The sequence below is a fragment of the Podarcis pityusensis genome (genome assembly GCF_964106645.2).
Source record: "Podarcis pityusensis genome assembly, chromosome: 14".
NCBI classification, from domain to species: Eukaryota; Metazoa; Chordata; class Lepidosauria; order Squamata; family Lacertidae; genus Podarcis; species Podarcis pityusensis.
The window spans coordinates 19207892-19232427 of record NC_138039.1 but is presented as its reverse complement, the minus strand read 5'-3'; the positions used below and the strand labels follow the sequence as shown (position 1 = coordinate 19232427).

The window sequence follows — 24536 nt, the reverse complement described above, 5'->3', positions numbered from 1 at the left end:
ACCTTGCAAGGTTGTTGTTGTTGGAATGGTAAAATTGGGTAGAAACCTAAGTATATCAGGCAGTGGAAGACAGGAGTGCCTGGCGTGCTCTGGTCCATGGGGTCACGAAGAGTCGGACACGACTAAATGACTAAACAACAAAATCAGCTTGATCCCCTTGGAGGAAAGGCAAGATATAAATAAATGATAGTTCATGTTCCTCTTTCTTTTCTTCTTTTATTTTCTGTATAGACACCTCTATTCACCAGCAGATTCTTCCTTCTAATGGCTGTCTCACCTTCCTTTTTGCATCCCGAGGTGCCAGAAAGATTTGCCAAACTAGTGAACATCACAGTGCTGGATGGACATGACTTGGTAAATTTTCCTTTTGAGGCAATTTTTATTTATCTTGAGTTCGGTATTTTATTTTATATAGTACTACCACATTTATTTCACAATATTTATATACCATTTGATTGTAAAACAAAAGAAAACATCAAGACAATTTAAATAAAGAATGAAATAATAAAATTATCAGTAAAAAAAAAACATTTAAAAACAACAATTTAAAACATTTTTTCAAAAAAATTAAAATCACTGATAAGGTCCAAATCAGATTAAAGCACATATCAGCATTCTACTTGTCTAGATTGGCTTGCCTAAACAAACATGCTTTTAGCAAGTGCCAAAAAGAGTGAAGATGTCAATTGGCAAGGAGTTCCAAAGTGTGGCTGCTCTCTTCCGCACTCTATCAGTATTATTAGGTGCTGCACATAAATGAAAAATAAAACAAGTCATGCTCAAAAGTTTAAAGCTAAAGACAAGACCCCTCAGATTAGGGTGGCAAAGAAAGACACATGCTTATATTTCTCTCTGATGTTTTTGAATCTCAAATTTGGTCCACCTTTCAAGTTAGGTTTGATCTAGAACAGGGGTGGTGGTCCCCAGACCCTTGGGGGGGGGGGTCCATAGCCTCCTTCCCTGGACTTCTCCAACCCTCCTTGAGTGTTTTTGCCTAGCTGGAATGTGTCCTTAAAGTGAGATAATTCCTCTTGCTTGCTTAAATGGATGGAGAGAGGCATACAGGTATGTGGAGAAGAAGGAGTGTGTGATCTTGTTCAGGTGGTGTGATACTTGAATCTGTCCCATACAAAAAAAGACGGAGTGACACCATCTTCCTGTTTGATAGAAAGGTGTCAAAGGAGATGGGCCAGTTACCTTTGTGCGTACCGAATACAATGGCATCGTCCTTGGTGACTCTGCAAAAGTGGAAAGTTCAGCAGAAGGAAGTGCGAAATATAATTTCACTACCACCTTTGACTGCCAGCCTGAAGGGCCACACAGCCTGGATGACATTGCACACAAACCTTTGCTATGTGAGTAAGAGTGTTCCTCCCTTCCTTGTTTCCCCATTTTAAACAGATGCTTCTGAATTGACAGTCACTTAGTCATTTAGAAATTGGGAAAGAAGAGATTGGTTTTGTTCTTTGATTATTTCAAGGGAAACAGTGTATCCTGTGCATATTTCATCCACTAGAACAGGCCTGCAATAACTACCCTCAAAGCACTTTTGTTCCTTAATCTTAATAATCTGGTTGGCCACTGTGAGAACAGAGTGCTGGACTAGATGGGCCACTGGCCTGATCAACAAGCTCTTTTTATGTTATTAGAATCTTTATAGCAACCAGAGCTCTTTTGCAGCCAGAACTTGCAGGAACTCAGTTCTGCCACCTCTCAGGTGGGTGCCATTGCCATTATAAGAGAACAAAGGAGGCACTCATGGTGAGTTCTGATACCCCTTTTTCAGAAAAGTAGCACTGATAGCAATGAGAGAAGTAGGGCTTGCCAAATACTATCTAGTGAGTTTGTGAGTGAGATGAATTTTGAACTTTGTTTTGTAGCTACCATGTCACACTATTTCTGTATTTTTTAAGTTTTATTAAATCAACCTTGGTTATAGCTCATGGTTTATAGAGAGAGAGCTAAACCATGAGCCCAGGTACAGACAATTTGGTAAGTCAAACTGTGACTTACTGCTGTGAAGCACCAATACATTTAGGGAAGAGCAGAGTGGCTGGGATCTTCTCTCCAGGATCCCACATGTTTGCACCAAGTCATGGCCTGGCTTAGCAATGCTTGAAAACATGGGCCACGAATTATGAAGCTGGCTTGTTTCAGTTAACTATAGTTGAGATTAAACACATATTGTAAAAACAGACAGCACCTCCGTCAGTGATCTATCCCTTCAACATGATCAGGGTATCGTAATGCAACTCATGCCTGCTCATTTTCTTGATATTCTGAATGATTTCTCCAAAATGTGATGCTTTTGAAATTATGGACAGGATCTCTGTTTGGACAGCTAAGTGGGAGATGCAGGGCTGAGCTACTTAGATATGTGATTTTTTCATTGGCCAAATTACAGGATGGGTTTTTATTTTTGTGCCTGGCTTGGGGAACCCATGGACCCTGGAAAGGCATGCCAGAGAGAGTTAGACTAGGGTTATTCAGATGATCAGGGGCAGTAGTTTTCTGAGTGTCCCTAGGATTTCTGAGAAGCCTAATGATTCTTGAGAAGTTCTTCAGTGAGATGATGGTAGGGGGTAGCAGCCATTTTCAAAAGAGCAAGCATCCCACTTCCATACTGCTGGGTGCTTCTGCATCACAGATGTTTAAGGAATGTTATCAAATCTTATGTTTGGTATTCCCAGTCACTGTGACAGAAGTCTTACCAAAGGAGAAGAAGCAGAAAGAAGAGAAGACCATGACCCTTGGTCAAGCTGTGATGGACCTTCTACCTTTACTGGAAGGTTAGTGATAGAATTCATCCTTGGTTTGCTTTATCCCTTTCCTTGGAATTCACACTATGGAAGTTATACAGTGGTCTAGTTCGCACTTAACACTAAGCCATGGCTTGCTTAGTTTAAACTTGGCTTGTTTGATTATGCAAACTCAGTCCTGTAGCTTGACCAAGAGCAGCTGGTGTGGTAGGTGGGTTGGTGGGTCTGGACAGTGTGGGGTGGGGTGGTGGTTGAGGTCCGGCTGTGTGGGCCACCTGGTGGAGCCAATCTGCTGCTGTTACTGGTGCACATGCACAACCCTCCCATTGCCCAAACATTGGCATACCCCATACAGGTAAGCGGCTGTTGGAAGGAGGGCAGCTCCACATCTCCACACTGACTGCTCCAGAGCTTAACAATGCTTTGTTTGTTCCCAACAACCCATGATCACAAGCCATGGTTTGTTGGCAGCTTACAAACCATGGCTTGTTCTAGCGTTGGCTTGTTATTACCTATGAACCCATCTTCGTTTGTTAACTATGGCTCATTTGCCTGCTCCATCCCAGATTCTTGCCAACCTACAGAGCAGCTTGGCAAGAGCAGGAGCATTTCCTGGTGCTTTCCCAAAAAACTTCCTTTTAATACTGCTTGGCCACACCATCTTTTGTGATTCCCTTCCAAAAATTCTTTCTCTGCAGGACTCTGTGAATTTAGTGCAACACTTCCACTATACCCTGTGCTAGGCTCTCCCCTGGAGACCCTCCGGCCAGATGCCAAGGTATTAAAAATAATAATAATAGAGGCATTTCTTCAAAGAAACTGTATGCAGCAACTTAACTTCAATATCTCTGGCTTCGAAATATTGGTGGTTAGCACTTCAATCCTAACACACATTATTTTATTTAAATTGTTTCTATCCTGCCTTTTTGCCTGGCTATATGTTTCCAGCTTAAACTAAATATCTAATAAACATAAGGTTTTCTTTTTAAACGGAAAATATACCGTACTCTGTTCCAACTGCTTCTCTCCAAGGGTTGTTTAGTGAGATGTGGAAATCCACCCACCCCCAACCCCCTATTTCGTTTTTGTGCCTGAAATAAACACCTCCTCATGGTTTATTTGCATATTAGTGTGTGTGCAGTGCTCATCATTCAAAGCATTTTTATCCAGCTTCAAAGCAAAAATGTTTTAAAAATTACTCCCAGGTTGTCTTACAAAAGTGTCAGTGACAAGTAAGGATGGGGAGAAATTTGGTTCAGTTCACACTTAAAGGAGGATCTACCTAATTTGCACTTGCTGAAACAATATGCAAACTGAAACACAGCCATCCTTCAGATTCACACTTTTCTGAATTCTGCAGTGCATTGCCCAACTAAGTAATGTGTACAATAATGATATACTACAGTAAAGTGTACATATAAATGCATATATTGCTAAAAAATAACATACAAGAATGCATTATATTATGGGAAACAGTTTTGCAAAAATGTGTATATTTGGGGAAACTGCATAGAAAAATGTATTACAAAAATTTTCCACTAAAATGCTGATGAGGACCTGTATTTGTTTTAAATTCCAAGCTGATGTGGAGAACTGAACTTAAGACTGGGAAAATGAGAACTGAGAGATTTCGCCCATCCCTATTGATAAGATAGTCCCTGCCCCCAAGCTCACAGTCTAAAAGACACAACACAGAAGGAAAAGGAACTTAGAGACAGGAGGGAAAAAGCAAACTAATGTGTTGTTTCTTATCTGAATTATTGCCCAGAATTCTCTTGGGCAACTGGATTGTCTGCAGCTCCTGCCTTGGAAGCATGGGCTGGTTCATCCATGAACCCTCATCATGGGTGGGCTACAGGAACCCCCCAATGACTGTCTTTGGCACCAGCCGCCTCTTAAGCTTCCTTCTCCTGAATCGGGGGATAGACCCACCAATCTGTCTCCACATTCATTTTCCTCAGTTGCTGGCTAGGTGGAGTGGAAGTGGGTAGGAGGGAAATATCCTAATGACTGGATTTAGCAGAGAGACCTGACCCAGCTGCATCACACTAATCTAAAAATGAAGCAACGTGACTGTTTTCTGCTCAGCTGTTTTCTAAGGATTTTATTGACACCACTGACGTAAAACTGATACAGCCATCATTCCATCTTCCTGATGAACTCTGAAAATCCCTGGGATCCCTTGAGGAACACCATGGCAATTTGAACCTGCATAAAAGCAATATACAAGTTTATAGTGCTGGCATACCCCAAACCTGATCTTGTTTTTGTAGTGCGTCATCAACGTAACAGTATCTGTGCAGGAGAGTCTGCTGTCCGCGTGGCAGCTGTCTGAGGGCAATCTCCTTAGAGTGACCGTGGAAGGTGTTTATTCAGTCCCTGAAACGTTCCTGCCCACTGGGCCTCCACAGAACTATATGATTGGCTTGCAAGTGCCTGCTGTTGGCGAGGTGAGTCCTGCTGAGATCCTGAACTCTTGTCTTTACTGTGCTCTTGCTCATGCTTCTCTTGCTGTAGTCACAGGGTGCTGTGATTGGGGTGACTAGTTCGTAATAGCTAATAAGACCTCCGGCAGCAGCTGGAGCTTCCAGGAGGCTGTAGAAGAGGATTCAACATCACTCCCCCACCCCGCAGTTCCCTTTTGCTGCTGTTAGTCTCCTCTGAGGAGCAATGGGAGAGCCAGCTGTCAGTCTTCTAGTCTGGTGAGAAGACCAATCCCCTCTGAACTGTATTTAAGCCTGGCTTCTGAGGCTTCTTAGAATAAGACCCGCACCATCACAAGAATTTTATTGCCTGTTAACTTTCTTTTTTTGCTTTGTACATGAGTCTATATTACCGGTAATAATTTTGTAATAATTGAATTTATTCTCTGTCTACTAAATAATTGTTGTTGTTTTTTGCTTCCTTTGTATTTATATAATGTTTTTATAAACCTTTCTTTCTGCAATCTCCATCCTGCAATGTTGTGTATTTGATAATAAATGGATGTCCATTGTAAACTGCTTTGGCCACAGCTTACTGTGAAAAGGTGGCATATAAATGAAGTAAATCAATTAACTGAGGTAAAAACCAGAGGCTTCTCACTCCAGTTGTAAGAGACTAGATTTCTAATTAGTTAGTTACATAATTGATTCTATAATTAATTATAATAGTTTTGGGCATAGTGGATGGCAAGATGAACAATGTAGATTTGGGTGGACACAGGGCAGGAGCAGAGAATAGGATGGAAATCACTGTCTCCTTACATCCATATGCATGGTACACTTAATGCAGAGTGCAGTACACTTAACACATAGTACTGTACACTCTTACCCCTCAGCGTTTGTTCCCTAAGACGGCTGCCTCACCCCGCCTAATGGTAGGGCCAGCCCTGTGAATTCAGATCCATACACCACATGATAGATGTGGAGGTGGCAAACCATCCCCTGCCTCTGCCCCTGGAATTGTTGTGTGGCCTTCAGCAAGTCACTGGCTCATTCCTTGAACAAGCCTCAGGTTTAATGGTGGTCCCCTGTTTGGATTTGGAGGGCAAGTGCAAGTCATAGTTTGTCAGTATGGATGTGATGGTAGGCTGTGGTATACTGTGAAGCAGGAACTCAGAGGGGAAATTGGACCCTATGAGGGATGAAGGATCAGGGAGGAGGAAGAATGTGAGCCTGAGGTTTGCTCATGTGATGCCAAATTGGGGTTTTGTGTTAGAAACACGCTGAGCCACTGTTTTTCCACCTCCCTTGTAAAATTTGGAAAATAGTGGCCTGTCTCATACGAGCCATTTGGGGGATGCCACAGTGGAAACTTAAAAGGCACTTTGCAAATTAAAAGATCTATATAAATCATTCTTAGTTCTCTCTTTTGTAACTATACTGGGGTGTTTATTAGGGTGTGTCTGTACCCCATTTGTATCCACGCCACTCTATACTATACTGCATATGTGTGTGTGTTACTTTTCTGATTACGTGAATCCTTTATCCTTTATGATCATTCCAGAAAGAATGCCCCTTCCTGTTCAAGAATGGAGTACTGAAGTTTGGTGGTGAGAAAGAACCACTACCCCGGCCCAAAAAGTGGCCGGTCACCAACATCTTAGCACCAGGGGGGCAGAATATCCCAGACTCCTTTATCGTTGGTGGTGCTTACGAGGAGGAGGATGGAGAGCTGAACACACTGGAGGTGACTTTGAAAGAAAGAGCTGGGACAGACTATAACCAGAGTAGCTATTTAGAATCATAAAAATGTGATAATTGCTGGGATAAGTCAGGCCAGTGCCTAGTTTTTCCTGAAACCTTGTCTTTTGGTACTGGAGAGCCAAGAGGGAGTATAATAGCTGGGAATGAATGCGATGACTTACACTTCTAAGTCTAATGTGCAAAACAAGCGTAGGAAGTGTCAGAAGGATGGTGTCCGGAGGGAAGCATCTTCCAAGATATGTTTGCTTCCACTCATCAACTTCCACACTAGAATGTACTTTGCCCATTCTGTCCCATCCCCCCAAATTTGTTTCTAGTGCCACCATTGAAAATAAGCACTAATTTATATAGTGACTGAAATGAAGGTTTCCTGCTGCAGAATTTATCATTTTCTTTGCATGATGATTTCTAGAGCTTCTAAATGGTTCTTTTCTTGCTTTCTTTTTAGGATAAAGATCTCAGGATCCAGGCAGAAACTATTAAAAAACGGATTATGTGGGACTTGGAAAGGCGCTGCTACTTAGATCCTCTTGCTGTGATCTGGTGAGAAAACATAGGCCTTTCTCCATGGGCTCATAACTTACATAGAGTGGCCCAAAGGAACTAGATGAGGCCTACTGCAATATAGTGGCTAATAGCAAAGAACTGGCAATCTTGTGGGAGACAACTTCAGACACTATTGGGTGGCCGAGATCTGGCTGGCCTTGACCTGCTGTACAAAAGTTATTATGACAGTTACTGAGATAAAGCTCTATATCAGTGCTAAGTGTTAAGGGAATGGCCAGAGCTCAGTGGCAGAGCATCTTCTTTGCATGCAGAAGGTCCCTGGTTCAATACCCGAGCATCTCCAAGTAGGACTGGGAGAGACTTCCTTCCTGAAACCTGCTGCCAGTCACCATAGACAAAACAGAACTGGAAGGACCAATGGTTTTACTCAGTAAAAGGCAGCTTCCTACATACCTGTGTGCATCTATGGCTTGGTTTGCAGTGGTGTCCGTGGCACATCAGATTATTAGTAATTGTAACATTTATATCTTGCCTTTGCTTCAAGGAATTCAAGGTATTAAGCATGGCCCCCTCACCCCATTTTATCTTCATAACAACCTTGTGGGGTAGGTTAGGCAGAGAGAGAAAGTGACCAGCCCAGGGTCACCCACTGAACTTCTGGGGAGGGCAATGGGAATATAAACCTGGATTTTCCCCATTCCTAGTCCTAAATAGGCAACCGTACTGACTGCCAGTGACTGCAGGGGTGCAAACAACCCATGCATTCTGCAAAGCAAATAGGAATAACCATAACATGAGCAAGTGACATGTTGCTTAAATTTCTGGTACTGAACAGAAAGCAGCTATTGCTCTGTGTCTGCTTCTCTGTGAAGCAAACTCTCTACACCTGGCATTAGCAGTGAGAGTGGCAACAAAATTTAGAGCCAAACCAGAAGTGTCAGTCAGGACTCCATTACTTGGCTGTGACTGCTGGCTGACACACATTTTCTGAGCAAAGATGTATGGTATAGCCACATTTTCAGGTGTATTCATACCATTGGTGGCCATTTTGTTCATTGATACAAAAGACTAATTGGTGTTTCATCTTCATTATATTCCATATTTTCCTCCCAATAGCCTTGTGAGGTAGATTAGGCTGACAGATGGTGACTTCAGGGGCAAGTGGGAATTTGAACCCCAGTCTCCCAAATCCTGGTCCAGCGCTCTAACCATTACATCACCCTGGTCTAGAATAATTATTGTTTTCTGCCTGTCTTTCTCTATGCCACAGTTTTCGAAAGCGGATTGCAGATTGTCGGTACTGGCCTGTGGAGATGACCAGAGTGCCTGTGGTCACTTCCACCAAAACAAAAGGTGGAAAAGGAGACAAGGTAAAGCATCTGTTATGCTTAAGCATGAAAGGTGAGAACAAGTGGATGCTTAAATGTTGCCTTGATTCATTTGCTAGAGGTATTATGCCTGGGGAAAATCTGCAGCTTAATGAAGAAGTTCTTCCAGAGGAGAGTCAGTCATGAACCAAGTGTGGACTTTGGTTGGCATTAATGGAGGCAGAATGTGTGCGTATTAGAGACCTGAATCACGTATACACATTATTATTATTTTATATTTTGCATTACCCAGAGAAACATAAAAAGGTTTCAAAGCAAAAGAAGAGCATTCGTATAATTAAAAGTGTTTAATCATACTGGTAGAGCCCTCATGGATGCTACGAGTCATTGCCCTATCTCTTTTGTTGTTACTTGCCTGAATGTGTTCTTGAGACAAAAATGAGCTCTGATTATTGATCAGTTGGTTTTTCTTTATTACCCATGCAAGAGGCTGGTTGCCTTTTTGTTCCCTGTCTCAGGGAGGCTCAGCTGGAAGTTCCTTTCTTTGCCAGGACTTCATGCCATAGTGCTGACTAAAACCTTTTCTTGAAAGCAAGGCCTTGTCCCACTTGCTTGGGCTTTCACCCAGCATACATTCGAGAGCACTTATACCCATCTGCCCCATGATTATCTCCGAGATCATTTTGATCACTTGCCTCCTGTTATGAACTCCCTTCCTTGCAGACTCTCCGAAGTCCAAACCTGAGCACCTTTCACAAGCCCTGTGAAGCTTGCATATTTCAGGATGACTTTCAGTGCTCAGAGCTGAGTCAGCAAATGATGGGAAAAGTTCTGGGAATTTGCTGAAATGTTCTTCTGTTTTGTTGCTGTGATTCTGTTCCCTCTTTGCTTTGCCTGCTTGCTGTGAGCTTTCAGGACTATAGATTGAGGTGATCTATAAATCTCTGTTTTTCAATTTCCAGGGAGGAGGAGGTGGCGGAGAAGAAGAGCAGATTTCCTTTCATGGTGTGGCTTACATCAACGCAGTGCCTTTGCTCTATCCTGGGGTGAAGCGGATCCGGGGTGCATTCCGGGTCTACCCTTATCTTGACAATGAAGTGTTTGAAAAGGTAAGAACCTGCACTAAGTGGCCTGCCTTTCACTTGATGCTCTTGCCATGGGTCTCAGCAAGTGAGGGGAGTCTCCCATGCCTGAACAGGAGAAAAGAGGAAAGGCTTGAGTCTATCCCAGGATATATCTTGATGGAGCTAGGAATACTACGCTGAAGACAGATGTAATATTTCAAATATTTAAGGCACTAAGATTACGGAGTTGCAAACATAGTCCCCCCCTCCCAACCTATGTTAGAATATCTGGTCTAAAAGGGGAAGACAAGAGCCAATTGGTTGCCTGGGAGCAGTTACTACATGCCATAGGCAAACAGGTGAAGTGGCTGTTTATAAGCCTGTCATTATTGAAAGAGGAATTGTAGCGAGTTCTTCACCCATGGTGTGAGACCAGCTTCTGCCAAGACACTAAGTCAGTCTTCAGTCCTGTCAGTATTCCTTCCTATTATTTTTAAAAGGGAACATTTTCAGACAGTAGCCAAACTCTCTCAGGGACTGCAGTGGAGAGGAGAGGTATCTTGCCGGTGTTGTGTGCATTAGCTGATCAGGTAGATTGGGGGGGTGGGGGAGCTTGAACAAAATGCAGACAGTAGACCCCTTTCCTTCTCTCTTGTTTCAGACGAAGTGTCTCTTCAGTCTTTTCCGTGACATCGGCCACCAGACAGCCCTAAATAAATTAGGGCTGCTCACCCCACATACCAAAGGTATCCTTGGGAAGACTACAAAGGAAGACAGGCCCGCTAAAGAGGTTGTAATGAGAAAGGTGAATGTGGAGAGAAAGTCCTGGTGAAATTCCTGATGTGTTTGAAAACAAAAAAGTTACTTGGCAAGGAGGGCAAACAGCAATGAGGGGATTGTGCTTTGTATAACAAGAGCTGGGAATCTTTGGCCCTCCAGATGAAGCAGAACTTTGCATCTGCTTCAGCAAGGATGTTCAGTGGCTAGGTATGATGATGGCAGCTGTTGTTCAGCAACATCTGAAGAACCAAAGTTCCCACCTGGAAGCCTCCTATATAACCACTGTAAATGCCACATCCCAAAATGACTGTGGAATCATGGATAATGAATGGGGAGAACACCCCGTGTCTGTTCCTGAGGGTCAAGTTAAAGCAGCACCAGGCCTGTAACAGCTGTGGTGTTTTCTTTGGGCTGTGGTGGCCCATAGCAGAATGCCTTGTGGTGGGCTGCTCAGCCAGTGGAAGTGGGCAGCAGCTGCAATGCTGAAGTTGAGACAGCTGGCTGGCTCTATCCACTATTTAGTTTTCTTACAATGCCTCAAGGAAATGCTTTGAGCTCCTTAGTATGGAATGTGGGACTGCAGATAGGCTCTAGGTCACATGGCTACCATAGTTCTGACCTTGGGGAACAGAAAGGCAGAAGCTGATTGGACAGAAGCTTCCCACATAGCAGCTGTGCTAAATCTGATCATTGTTATTTTTTACAAGGCATCTAATATTGTGAGAAGGGACACATCTGATACCACAATTGAAGCGGCAATATCTATATGCCAGAACATTGAAGGGCAGGTAAATATATTCCTTAAGTGGATGACTGGGAAATTGTGGACTCTAGGTGCGCATTTTTTATAACAATACAAAACTGAAAATGAATGAACTGCAGTGAAAATATTATGTTCATTTTTCACATGGCCTAGTCCTTCCCCTGCCCACACCCCTAATATTCTTAAGAGGGTCTCTTCTTCAGTCTTCAGAGAGTAGCTGGAAGTGGGAAGGCAGAAAAAGGTCCTCCTTTCCTTCCACTCTGCAGTTTTAGTTTGAAATCTTAGGCACAGTACTGCACCCAGAGCTCAGAAACTGCTTGCGCTAATGAAATTCCATATCATAAAATGCACCTAGAACAATGGGAGTTTCGAACACTGGCTAGTTGTATCGTTCTCGCTCCCATCATACAAGGCCTGAATTTGCAGAACTTGATTGATTGTTAGTCAGAAAGCTAATGATGTGCCACTCAAAAGCCTTTGTTGGTGGAGTTTATACAATAGTGTAGACAACAAGGAGCTAATATTTCTTAATAAAAGGAACAAGCAAGATCCTGATATGGAAATATGTGTTCCTTCATCTACCAGAAAGGATTTTCTGAAAATATGGGCTGCCCTCCCATATTTCTTTCTGCCTCCCTTGTTTTTTAAAGTCTCTCCCCTGCTTGTTTAAACATTATTCTTTAGTTTTATTTATCAGTCTACCAATCTGTCAACCAATCAGTTTTCTCATTTCTTCCTCATTTGAAACAGGTGAAAGAATGAGGATCCAACAGTCTGAAATGGTGCACTGTCATAGCTTTCTTTATTATAAAATAGTAATTTCCTTTCTTATATATAAAATAATGAAATGAAATATAGATGAAAGTTATCAGATGAAAAGTGGAACATCTATCTTGACTTCTAGTCCTAATTGCTTCCCTGTGTGTGAATATTAAATAAAACCATTTATACGGGGGCATATAAATTGAGCAAAATGTTGAAGATGCAGCATAGATGAGGCAGATTTAGCAGATTTGATTGCCCCTAAAAAGAATTATTGGAAAGTTGCAATTAAATATAATGGGATATATGTTATTCTGAGAGCAATTCCATTAAAATTCCATTATACTGTTTGGTAATATTAAGGATTGTGCTGCAGTGTCTGTTAGTAGGGATATATGCTTTTAGTGGCAAACATTATTGCTGCTTTTAAATTGGAACCCAAGACGATTCCAATTAATCAGAGCAATCAATGAGGTGGTGCAAAGGGAGAATCTCTGGCAGAGACCAACACTTCCTAAGCCCCATCCACTTGTGACAATTAGAGTTCAAGGTGTGTTTCGAGGTGGATGTTCCTTTTTTAATTTTCCCCATTCAGTCGGTTTTTAGTTATTATCATTATTTAGATTATTTTATTTATATTTAGGTCTCCCAAATGTCTTACACCAGTGTGGTGTAGTGGTTAAGAGCGGTAGTCTCGTAATCTGGGAAACCGGGTTCGCGTCTCCGCTCCTCCACGTGCAGCTGCTGGGTGACCTTGGGCCAGTCACACTTCTTTGAAGTTTCTCAGCCCCACTCACCTCACAGAGTGTTTGTTGTGGGGGAGGAAGGGAAAGGAGAATGTTAGCCGCTTTGAGACTCCTTAAAGGGAGTGAAAGGCGGGATATCAAATCCAAACTCTTCTTCTTCTTCTTCTTACAATACTGTTAAAAACATGAGTAAATAGAATAGCAAAAAACAGTCGTGTGAAACGTGGGCAGCACACTAATAATAATAATCCATTGACACTAATGGGAGGGATATTGATGACCAGCTCCTGGCTGCTGTACTTTTTTGGACTTTCTGTGGGTGAGACGAGAATGAAGGGATCTTGTGGATCAAAGCATTTTCACAGGCAAAACTTTGGATGTATTCCAAAATGGACATTAATTGGTGTGATTGAACCACTAGAGAAGCACACTTACCCTATCATGTACAGTTTACTCTCAGCGGGTGAACTCCATAGAAAACTGATTTGGCCATTTTACAGTAGAAGCTGCCTGTACACTGTGCTGGTTAGCGAGTGCCTGTAGTGTCACATTCCCACTCCCTCATGCCTGCCATCCCTGGAGCTGTTATACCATTTTTCCTTGTGACAAATAAGCAGTTTTCATGCAATGCTTGAAACTTTATTCTTAAAAGGTGGATAACTCACCTAAAGCTAGCAGGAAGGGCACAGCAGGTGTTGATCGGAATTAGAATCACTGACAGATTCATCTGTTGAATGCAACATGAAGGCAGAGAAACAGTTAATGTAAAGCCTATGGTGGCCAGAATGCTTGTTGCTATTAGGAATTCCCCTCCTCCACTTCCTCTTTTGCACTGGCCGGTATATGGTGTGAGAGAGATGCAAACTGTTTAATCTTCATCTATGAAAATGCTCTTAAGATCTTAAGACTGAGAAAGTGTAAACTTTGTCGTTTCAGCAATATATAGAAAGCGGGACGTATATTGTGATAGAGTTTGCGTTGGACAAACCTTTGGTGCCCAAGCGTTTGCCAGAGGAGCTCGCCAACCGGTGCGCATGGGCAGTGATCTGGGGAGGGAGGGATGTCAAGGAACACTTTCTATAAAATTTATCATGTATCCTAAAGTGCTCTGTAAATTCTCCTTCAGTGGAGGAGGTTCTCCTGAGACGGGTTATTCCTTCCATTTGCTCCATGGGCAAAGCCAGGCCAGTTATTACAGATTTTTAATCTTCCATGGTGTCCTGTTCTGACCGTGAGCCAGAGTGGAAAACATCTGAAGGTGGCACAGTCAGTTGGTTGGTAGCAAGAAAGGTCGTGCTAGAGTTGTAGGACCTTGGACAGCTCCAGCAAATTGCATGCTTTTACAAAGGTCCTATTCACACGATAGTGTGGGCTGGGGGAGAAATTACCGTATTTTTTGCACCATAACACTCACTTTTTTCCTCCTAAAAAGTAAGGGGAAATGTCTGTGCGTGTTATGGAGGGAATGCCAACGGGTGGCATGCCCACGGATTTTCCTCCTCTAAAAACTACGTGCGTGTTATGGTGGTAGATTCTGTTTGCATTTAAAAGCAAAATGACCCTAATGCACAGTTTTCAGTCTGGGATCTGACTTGCATAACTCCTGGCTCATAGACTTAAATGTTGGGATCTGGGTCTAGGGTCAACATTTGTGTATAGAACTGCAGACTTGGAACCCACTGAATTTTGTCTTGCACATACAGGGTAAAGGAGATGATTCCTCCACGCCCTCAACTCCCTCGAAGGACAGCAGGAGCTAAGAAGGTATAGAGTAGAATAAGTGTACTCACCCAACTTTCTGTACTCTGCCTGGGGGAGTGGGGAATTGAAAATTCTGTGCTAGGAAAAGCTTAATTCTGCAAACCGAATAGTTTGCACAAACGTGCATATTATCTCTTACTGTGTGTAATTTATTTTGCCCACTTGACACAATTTATTCTGGTTTGCCTTGTTATGGGGACTTAAGCAGCACACAAAAGCTGCACACACACACCCCGACCACTTGAAATTTTGTTCAGCCACCCTATGGCTTCTGAAAGCTCAACAGGCATTGTCTTCTTACGCATACTTCCAAGCATTTATTTGTTACCATGAGAGCTATAAACATGCCTTTAAAAGGGGGGAGGGGGGAAATAGAGAATTGCTGGAAATCCTCATTATTGCATTAAGCAGATATTTTGCTTCCCTGTAGAATCACGACACATACACAGCCCTGAGAATTTGGTTAAGTGGTACTCTATCAGAATCTACATGCCACTTCCTTATGTGGTGAGTCGTTGGGCTGAAAGCTAACCTGTCTCCTGAGTGGAGGTCTGTGATTCTGAAGGGATCCTACTCACCTTACACACATTTGCCAAATAAATTAAGAATAAAAGCCATGTACAGGGTTCCTGTTTTATCTTTGCAGCAGTCTTGTGAGGTAGGTTAAACTGAGACACAGGCCCAAGGTCATGCAGTGAAGTTCATGGCTGAGTGAGGATTTGAACTGAGATCCCCTTGGTCCTCCTAGTCTGACACTGTCTGCCATGCTGTGCTACCTCTGGCATGGGATGACAATAAACACTATCTCTTGCTTTCAGCCATCACCCAGCCGTGCTGCCTGTGCCCCTACTCTAACACCCATGATGGGTTTTTCTGGTCTCAATTCGCTTTCAGTGCTTTGATGCTGCAGAACATACATCACAGCAGTTTTCCTTATCTGGGTATCTAAGCACAGATTTGCACTGCACCTTGCACTTTTTTGGGAGGGAAGTCTTTCAGAGACTTCACTGGTGATAAACTGGTATATTCTGTCAGAACGGTTCTTTCCAAGCAAGAGTTCAGATGAGTCACTCATTGTCTAAGTCTTTTCTTAGGAACATAGGCAAACCGCCTTATGCTGAGCCAGACAAGTGGTATTTCTAGCTCAGTATTATCTATTACACTGACTGGCAGTGTCTCTCCAGGGTTTCAGACTGGGGTCTCTCCCAGCCCTATCTGGTGATGCCAGGGATTCAACCTGGGACCTTTTGCATGCAAGACAAATGTTCTCCCACTGAGCTTCTGCCTTTGTTTCTCTGTCTTTTTAGGCAGTAGAAGATTACCACACTCAGGTCACCAGCATTGCTGAGGCCATTCTGGATGAGTATCACGAGCTGTTTGGCAGGCAGTTGGTTGAAGGGTATGCCATTGACAGCCACACCCTGGAGAGCCAGAAATGCCAGCTCAACTATGAGCTCAACAGCTCTGGGAAATACTTTGCATTTAAGGAGCAAATCAAGGTATAAGCTCCATTTCAATTCATTTCTTTCGTACATGGTTGTTACATCAGTGAATTTCTTCATCGCTTTCTATGATAAAACGATATATTACTGAATCCCCCTGCATTTTAAAAGCCACGTTTTCTTTAAATCTCATTTAGCCCAATAGGGGGATTAAAACCTGTATTTTCTGGATTTCTGTCTCCCTACTCCCAAAAATGTGTTTGAGTCCTTTGGGGTCAACTGAAGGGTTTGTGTTCCCTGCAGCATGCCGTGGTGAAAATTGTGCGAGAAAAGTACTTGAAAACAACTGCATTCGACAACTTGGACCAGCTCCAAGCTTTTCTGAGTGAGCTGTACGTGTACCTGGTGGATCAGATGCATGTTGCTCTGAATCAGGTAAGGCCAGCTTGGAAGAGAAAGGCACACCTTAAAAAGTGTCACATCTACAAACCATTGTTTTATTCTTGGGATTGTTTGAGGACTTGTCAGAGGTTGGAGTAAGAATCAGGGTTGGAAGCTGTTTATGTTTTAATCAGGATTTTGGACTGTCAACTACTAGTCTATGGCTTCTATACTATGCTGGGGTTGCCCTACCACTCCCTTCTGCCCCAGCCAGCACAGTAGTACAGTCGTACCTTGGTTGTTGAACACCTTGGTATTCGTACATTTTGGTTCCCAAACGCTGCAAACCCGGAAGTGAGTGTTCCAGTTTGTGAACGTTCTTTGGAACACAAATGTCCGACGCAGCTTCCACAGCTTCCGACTGAGTGCAGGAAGCTCCTGCAGCCAATCGGAAGCCGCACCTTGGTTTTCGAACGTTTTCAGAAGTCGAACAGACTTCCAGAACAGATTCTGTTCGAGAACCAAGGTAAGGCTGTAGTGCAAAATGTTTGGAAGGCACTGAAGGTTGGAGTACAATATTTTCAAGCGTCATTGGAGAAACATAAGGGAGTTGCCGGCCAAGGCAAACAAATCCAGCCAAACCCATCACTGTCCAGATGTTTGGCATACATAAGGAGGTAACTCACTTTACAGCGAGTCAGACCATTGGGCCTGTCTACCTCAGTATTGTCTACACTGACTGGCAGTGGCTGTCCAGGAATCTTCTTGGATGTGGGCAGGTTTAGCCCAGGTGGCTCTGTAACCCCATCACATATTATTTACGCACCAAGGGACAATCTTCCAACCGCCCCATTATTACTGAAAATCCCATTCAAGTGTAAGCCTCTGCCGTTTGATCTGTAATAGTTGCATTATTCTCTTACCTTTGGGCAGGTGCTGTCCCAACAGACCCCCAGCCCTCCTCCTCCCAGCTTTACCACCTCCGAGCAGCTCCGTCTTTTTGCCCGCGAAGCCCAGAACAACGGAGACTATAACTTGGCAGCGACCTACTACCAGGAGGTGACAGAACTGCTGCTCCTCTCCAAGCAGAACAGCTGCAGGAACAAAGAGTCTCTGGTGTTAAGGCAGAATTGGAGACATTTAGAAAGGATGTTTTCATCATTTGCATTTTAGGATGTGTTAAAAATCCTAAGGGGCTGTGGGAGGGTGGTTGGGATTTTTTTTGGGGGGGTATCCATGTCTTTTGCAGCTAGAGGCAAGATGTGAGAGAGGTGGGATTTGAACCAATGCAGCTCATTTTCTTGGGGAAACATAAGGGGTGCATATTGTTCAATAAGGTTGTAAGGCCAAAAACTGAGGTGGTAAAACAACTCCCAGACTGTATGGCTTTGGACTGCAGGCAAAGGATTACATGAGTAAATGTTCCTCCATTTAGAAGTGCCCACATATGGAAGGCAAGTATATAAGGGAGAAGTGTTCTATGCCAGCTTTCTCCCTGACATGCTAGATTTCTCTGTTCTGGGTCCCCGCCCCCTCTGATGGGAAGCATTCAACCATGCATCCACCCCTGCTCACAGTTCATGCCACCTAAACTGCTCTTTTTTTGAACTAGGCCTCATTGACTGAGATCTTGAGCATCAGAAAGACTACCGTATTTCCCAGATAAGATTGACTAGTAATGGCCTTTACTGTTGAGTGGGTGCATGACAGTCCCTACTTCTCTAATAATGTGTGACTTGGCTTGTTTGTATAATTGGCACTGTTTTTTGCTTCTTTAGCACCATTTATTTTTGAAAGATTTCTATTCAGTCAAATGGTCTCCAAGCAACTTACAAGAAATCTAAAACAATTCAAGAAACGCTGCTCATCCCTCACCAGTTGGGTGGCTAAGAAATGGGGGGGGGGGGTGAATGATGCTGAAGAGTTTCCCCCAGGCCTCTGGTATCCCTGCTGCTGTGGGAACTGGAAGAAATATTCCCCTGCCTCAGTCCTCTTTGCATGTACTGCCAAGCTAAATATCACAGTCTTGTGATCTGTGGCTCTTTAGCTCAGCAGTGGGGCTCTCTGCTCTGCTGCGTGGAGCCATATGCCATTAGCCTCTTTTCAGTGACTATGCTGGGCTAGATGGATCATCTTTGGTCTGATTCAGTATAAGGCAGCTCCAGTACACATATAGTTAGATGGACCAGAGAACCTCTGCAGGGGTTTTGTCCAGGTGCATAATGGCTCACAAACCCTGAGGCCGAATTAAAATCAAATAAGACTAATAGGATGGTCTGTCAGCCTTCAAAATTTGGAGCATGTTCAGGTGACTCATCAGAAGGATGGAGCCCCATTTCTAATGTGCAGTTTTTATCCATTCAGAACCCTGGAACATCAGGGAGTCAACTTACACAATGGTGTTTCCATCCCCAGAGATTGTCTCGTGACCGCCAGGATATCCAGAGTTGGTTGGATTATGGCACTTTCTGTCTGCTGACTGAAAACAATCTCAAAGCCCAGGAGTGCTTCCGCGAGGCTGTTAGCCTGGACCCCAATCACCTACCCAGGTAGTACTTGGTATCAGGAGGCAGGCAGGGAGGGGAGATGTGCGGCCTTGTTTAGACAATTCTCATGGGGCAAGAAAGGCTTCGTGTAGCTGAGGAATATTGAGGGCATTTCTCCCCTCCAGCTAAAAATAGTACACTATAGTATACCACAGGTACAACACTTGGAGGCTGAGCTGTAACATGTCCTGATGATCCCCCGCCTTTTTTTAAAGGAAAATTTAAAAAAATAGAATGGCTGGGCACATGGGCTTCTGTGCATATATATGTCACTAGTGCTCATGCTGCTGCTCTCCTGCTCACAGTCTGTTGCAGGCATCAGCACCTTTGAAGGTGACCCGGAAACTGCAAAGCCCCATTGATCACAGTGTGGCACTTGCTTCCAAGTGAGCATCCAGAAAGAGACATTGGGTGGTAGGCAACTAAGTTTTACTCAGAGTAGACTCATTGAAATTAATGAGCATGGCTAAGTTAGGCTCATAATTTCAACGGGTTTAGTCTGAGTAACACTTAGTTGCCTTCCATCCTTACTGTAGTAGGAACGCTCATAGGCTACACAGTGCAGTGGGCTCTTACCTGCTTGCTTTTTGCAAGTGGGCAGCTGCTTCAGTCTTTGGTTTTGTCTGCCCAGCATATTGCTCTGTGGCATCATGGCTGTGATGCTGGAGAACTACGAAGATGCTGAGGTCTTCTTTGAGGACGCCACCTGCTTGGAACCCTCCAGCATTCTGGCCTGGACCATCTTAGGTAGGTCAGCTGGATTTGCTGGGGTGGTCTTGTTAATGCGCTTTATCATGGTATTCTCTTCATCGGTACTGGGCACACCTCTGACATTGTAGGATTCCCTCTGCACACATACAGGAACTTTAAGGCTTGGGTACGTTTGTTCACAGGCAGCTGTCGGTTTTGTTCCATTTTAGTTCACCATCTGCTCTCTCGCCTGTTTCCAACCCAGCACATCTCAGCCGCACTGCCTTGGCTGCAGAGTCTGGGCATCTCTTCCATGGGTTGTATTCAAGTTACATATGCACTGTGCAAGCATGGAATCTCGCACCTGGTGTAGAATGATTTGAGAATCCCAGAGTGGGGGAACAAGCTTCTAGCCCTTATGAAGACAAACAGTATTTATTTCTCTTCTTTGGAATGGATTTCTCTTTTCTTCCAAAAAAGTGGTTTAACAATAACAGCACCAGCACAGTGGGCTGTCGCCAATTAAGTCCTACTCAAGAGTAAACCCACTGACACTAATCAACCTAAGTTGGTCATTCTATTAACTTCAGTGGATCTACTCTAAGTAGGACTAGTTTTTTTCCTTTAATATGTTTTCATTAAAATATATTCCATAAGTAATGAGACTTCATGCAGTGTCTCTGTTTTCAAATTGTAGAGCCTTTCATGCAGGTCAATTACCCCCCCACACCTTTACTCCCTGATGGAAAGGAGGGTGAATTTTATCGCCTTCTTCCTCCACGACCCATTAAGGTGCCTGGCCAGCTGAGGGCACTGCAGGTTGAGAGGCTCCCTCCCACCTCCCAGCAGTGATGCAACTCTCTTGCTTGCCTTTCCCACAGGGCTATTCTATGATATCCAGGAGAATGACATTAGGGTGGAGATGGCATTTCAGAAGGCTTTCAAACTCCAGAAAGCTTCTCTCCAGAAGGAGCGACCTCCACCTGAGGTTGGAGATGCAGCAGTACGAAAGGTCTCCATGTCTCCTTCAGCGGTGGAAGTTCTTTCTGTTTCAGCGGAGGAGGAGCTGCGTAAGCTGAGACTCTGCCTGCAGGGAATTTGTAAACAATGGGGTCTTGGAAAAGGCGCAGCATGTTCACAGCAGGTCAAAAATATTCATGTTCACAACAGACAGAATATATTATGCCAACAGGGACATCATCTGTGTCTCTGGGATTAGAACTCTGTTTATCCCAAAACATTTCCTCTCATCTTTCTGAAAACTTATTTTTATGACTACAGGCAAACCCAATTTGCATGAGGATTGCGGTCCGGGAGGTCATTGTGTGCGTCCGTTAAATAATGTGCAATTGAAACACCCTGTTCTGCCCCATCCTGCCTCTGCTCCAACTCTGCCCTTCCCCCTTTCTGCCCTTTTAGTGACATCTTTTATGACGTTTCCAGGTCACTTCTGAGTTTGGCACTGCGTGAGTGTGTGCATTCCTGCACATACTAGTCATGCCTATAATCTCTCTCACCCTTCCTGGACTCCTTCGCCCTTTCTGAAGTGTTGGTTTTGCTTCTTGATCTTACTAGTGTAGGGGTGGGGAACCTGACAGGCCAGATCCTTAATTCACCTGCACCCGGGGGTGGGCTTCAACAAGGAGTGGTCCCATCCATCTGTCAGTCACCTGATGTCATGACAACACCAGGTGATTGACAACTGTCAAAAGTTTAAAGGAGAAATCTGCAGTGGGGAAATACTCTGTTTGGAGGAAGTGGTTTGAATCCCCAGCGCAGCCAGCATGATGGGACTTGTAGGCCACAGACTCCTGTTCCCTGGCTTAAGCATTTGCTTTGCACTCCTTCCCAAGGCATCATGGGGGCTTGTAGTGTCAAGAAGCTGCAGGGGCATCAGATGTCGAGGAAATAAGGAACTATCCTACTTTTAAAAGGCATCTGAAGGCAGCCCTGTTTAGGGAAGTTTTTAATGTTTAATGCTGTATTGTATTTTTGATATTCGATTGGGAACTGTCCAGAATGGCTGGGAAAACCCAGCCAGATGGGCAGGCTATAAATAAATTATTATTATTATTAATTAATTAAAATAACAGCAAGGCTGAGCTCCTCAGTAACTCTAGCTAACCCAGTAAGTTCATAGAGAACTCCCAACCAATCAGCTTCTGCAGGCAGGACATGGGATCGGGGGTGTGGGTGTGAGTGTGTAAGCTCATTCCTCCTGTACTGAGACTTGCTATCCAGTTAGAAATATGCAAAGATAGTTTTGTTCTTCTTTGACTTTTCTCATTTTCCCGGATTTCCCCTTAGCATCTGTTGAAGTTTCAGACATCCCAGAGCCGCCCACAACCATCCATCGGGCAGAAGAGGAGAAACCTAAGATTGCCAGAAAGATGTCCCTGGCTCCCAGTAGATTGAGGCTGGCGCCTCCGAAAGGTTTGGGGCCACAACCTTGGGGTTGGAGAGGGTGTGACTGTTCCTTGAAGAAATAGAATGAGCTACAATACCAGTCTTGTTGTATAACTGGGCAAAGCTGAATGTCAGGGATCTGAGAGGCAGATCAAGATGTTCTCGTTTTGATTTTTCTCATTTTTCATGATTTCCCTTTAGCGTCTGATGATGAATCCTTTCACCGCCTGCAAGAAGAGGAAGGAGTGCCTAAGCTGTCCAGGAGGATGTCGATGGCTCCCAGTAGAATGAAGCTGCCTTCTCTGAAAGGTTAGGGGCCACAAGATTCGAGGCAAATGATGATTACGACTGGGAAGCAAGAGAATGAGCTGCAGCAGAACCACTCTTGCTGCACAAATGAGCAAAACGACACCAGCAATCTAAGGGGCACAGCTGCCAAAATCAAAATGGTGTGCTTGGGCAGTCATAGCAGGGTCTGGATTGCATAGGATGACCTGTCCAATGGACTACTAGCCTGCATTTGAACAGAGTTTCTGCTCAGGGGTGAGTGAAGCCAAACAAAGCAGAGCTGCAGACCTGGAGGGACTGATTTCCATTGCTGACTACAGGCAAACAGATGAACTGCAGCAATTTCCCTTTTCATTGGCATTCTCCTAAGTGCTGTGCTTATTTTGCATTTCCTCAACTTGCTCTCTTAACATAGGCTTTTGGCTTGGCTTAGGCTTCACACCTGGGTTGTGGATAAACACTGCTGCTGGTAGTGGTGGTGTGGGGAGCAGGCACACTTTGCAAAGTGGAAGTTTGCTGAAAACTTTAAATGAAAAATGAAGGTGTGTATTTGCTGCATTTATTTAATAAATTGAGTACAGTATGATTACAGCTTATGCATGTTTAACATGTGCAATTTCAACTTTACACAGGAGAAGGCTAGCCAGCTGAAATTGCACAAATTAAATGCATGGAAAGCAGAGAGCTTAAAAGCTCTTTTTTGCACAGGGTTTTCTCTTGCGAGATCTCTGGGGAACTGGGGTGGTCCCATGAGATCTCACGAGAGCATCTCAGAGTCTTCATGAGAGCACCCATGAGCCCGGTAAGCAAGACAAAGAGCTTCAGCGCTCTCTGCCTTGCTTGGGGGGCAAGGCCAGCTCAGTGCAGGACTCTGGAAAGGTAAGGATGCTTGTACAGAGGCAGTTCCAAGGGGATGGCTTGAATATATGCATTCTTGCATATACATGCCATCCCTGGAATAGAACCCCTACCCAAGAAGTGATCATACTGTACTAAAGAAAGGCATCTAAGGTCTGTTTGTTGTTAAATTCCTTGAATTCCCTGCTTCATTTCAGAACCCAAGGTTGTCTTTGAAACAGAGCCTCCCCCTCCCCCACAGCCCACCACCACCATCTTCATGGAGACAATTAACTTTTTGATGGACGTCAATGCCTTCCAGGTGAATGTGGAACTAACAGGGCAGGGGGTGGGCAGGGGGTGGGGTGGAGGCAACTGCAAAGTAGAGCTGCTCCCTTTCCATGGAGAATTAACTAGTGCTTCAGGTTTCCTCTGGTGGATTAATCAAATGAGACTCCACTGATTAATCATCAAAAAACAGACAGGGAGGGCAAGTTTTAATCGACAGGAATATAAGTTGAGGGAGCACGTGTTTTACTTCTTTTCCGCTTTTTGATGATATTTTGGTTGTGCGTTCATGAAGGGAGTGAAAAATGAAACCGTCAAGGTGGCTTTTCCTTCTAACCATAGGCACCAACTCTGTGGGTTCTCTGGGTACACACTATACATTTAAAGCTCTTCCTTTCCCTCAAAGAATTCTGGGCACTATAGGTTATGCCTCACAGAGTTACGAGCTTGATTCCAGGTAAGCTAAATTTGGAAGCCAGAGGCCACAGCTAGAATGTGGAGCAGGACTGTGTGGAACTGATAGGTAGGAGAGCAAGAGACAGCAAATTTAACTGTGAATGAAGGCTAGCTTCATCTGGTTGAGCAGGTCAGGAGGTTTTGTGGCTGCATAACAAACCCTGGGGCTGGCTTTTCCTTCTCAGTTTGTTCACAGGGCATTGGCACATGAGCTGCTCTGCCCTCAAGGAGGCCCCAGCTGTGACTACTACCTGGTGCTGGCCCAGACATACATGCTCAAGAAGGAATACAGCAAGACAGAAGAATGCCTGGAAATGGCCGTTCAGATTGATTACCTGGCAAGTATCTCTTTTTAGCACCCTTTCGTTCCGCTTACCCAGCATCAACAAGACTGGCACCTCCCAAAGAGCCGCGCCTGAACATCATGTCAGTGATGCCAGATTTCTTAATACCTTTTGTATCTGATTCCACTGTTTACCAGAAAAAAAGGGCAGCACGTGTGAGATTTTATATGTATACACACACACAAATATATATCTCCATAG

At 44.0% G+C, this 24536-nt stretch overlaps 1 protein-coding gene across 4 annotated transcripts in view; it reads left to right on the top strand.

Annotated features, from left to right (window-relative positions):
• Positions 1-24536, top strand: part of CFAP70 (cilia and flagella associated protein 70) — a 31654-nt gene that overhangs the window by 1072 nt on the left and 6046 nt on the right. For 3 of the 4 annotated variants that reach the window (XM_080981583.1, XM_080981584.1, XM_080981582.1), the window contains exons 2-24: positions 232-354; positions 1169-1355; positions 2691-2789; positions 3458-3537; positions 5033-5209; positions 6747-6929; positions 7395-7489; positions 8724-8823; positions 9744-9890; positions 10507-10650; positions 11333-11413; positions 13833-13924; positions 14600-14660; positions 15965-16156; positions 16403-16534; positions 17414-17539; positions 18896-19029; positions 19658-19773; positions 20598-20786; positions 22024-22149; positions 22324-22431; positions 23466-23569; positions 24177-24329. In XM_080981583.1, coding sequence (XP_080837709.1) covers positions 265-354; positions 1169-1355; positions 2691-2789; positions 3458-3537; positions 5033-5209; positions 6747-6929; positions 7395-7489; positions 8724-8823; positions 9744-9890; positions 10507-10650; positions 11333-11413; positions 13833-13924; positions 14600-14660; positions 15965-16156; positions 16403-16534; positions 17414-17539; positions 18896-19029; positions 19658-19773; positions 20598-20786; positions 22024-22149; positions 22324-22431; positions 23466-23569; positions 24177-24329 — 2916 coding nt within the window. In that variant the 5' untranslated portion in view covers positions 232-264. The remainder of the gene's footprint in view (positions 1-231; positions 355-1168; positions 1356-2690; positions 2790-3457; positions 3538-5032; positions 5210-6746; positions 6930-7394; positions 7490-8723; positions 8824-9743; positions 9891-10506; positions 10651-11332; positions 11414-13832; positions 13925-14599; positions 14661-15964; positions 16157-16402; positions 16535-17413; positions 17540-18895; positions 19030-19657; positions 19774-20597; positions 20787-22023; positions 22150-22323; positions 22432-23465; positions 23570-24176; positions 24330-24536) is intronic. The other variant, XM_080981585.1, reaches the window with a different exon arrangement.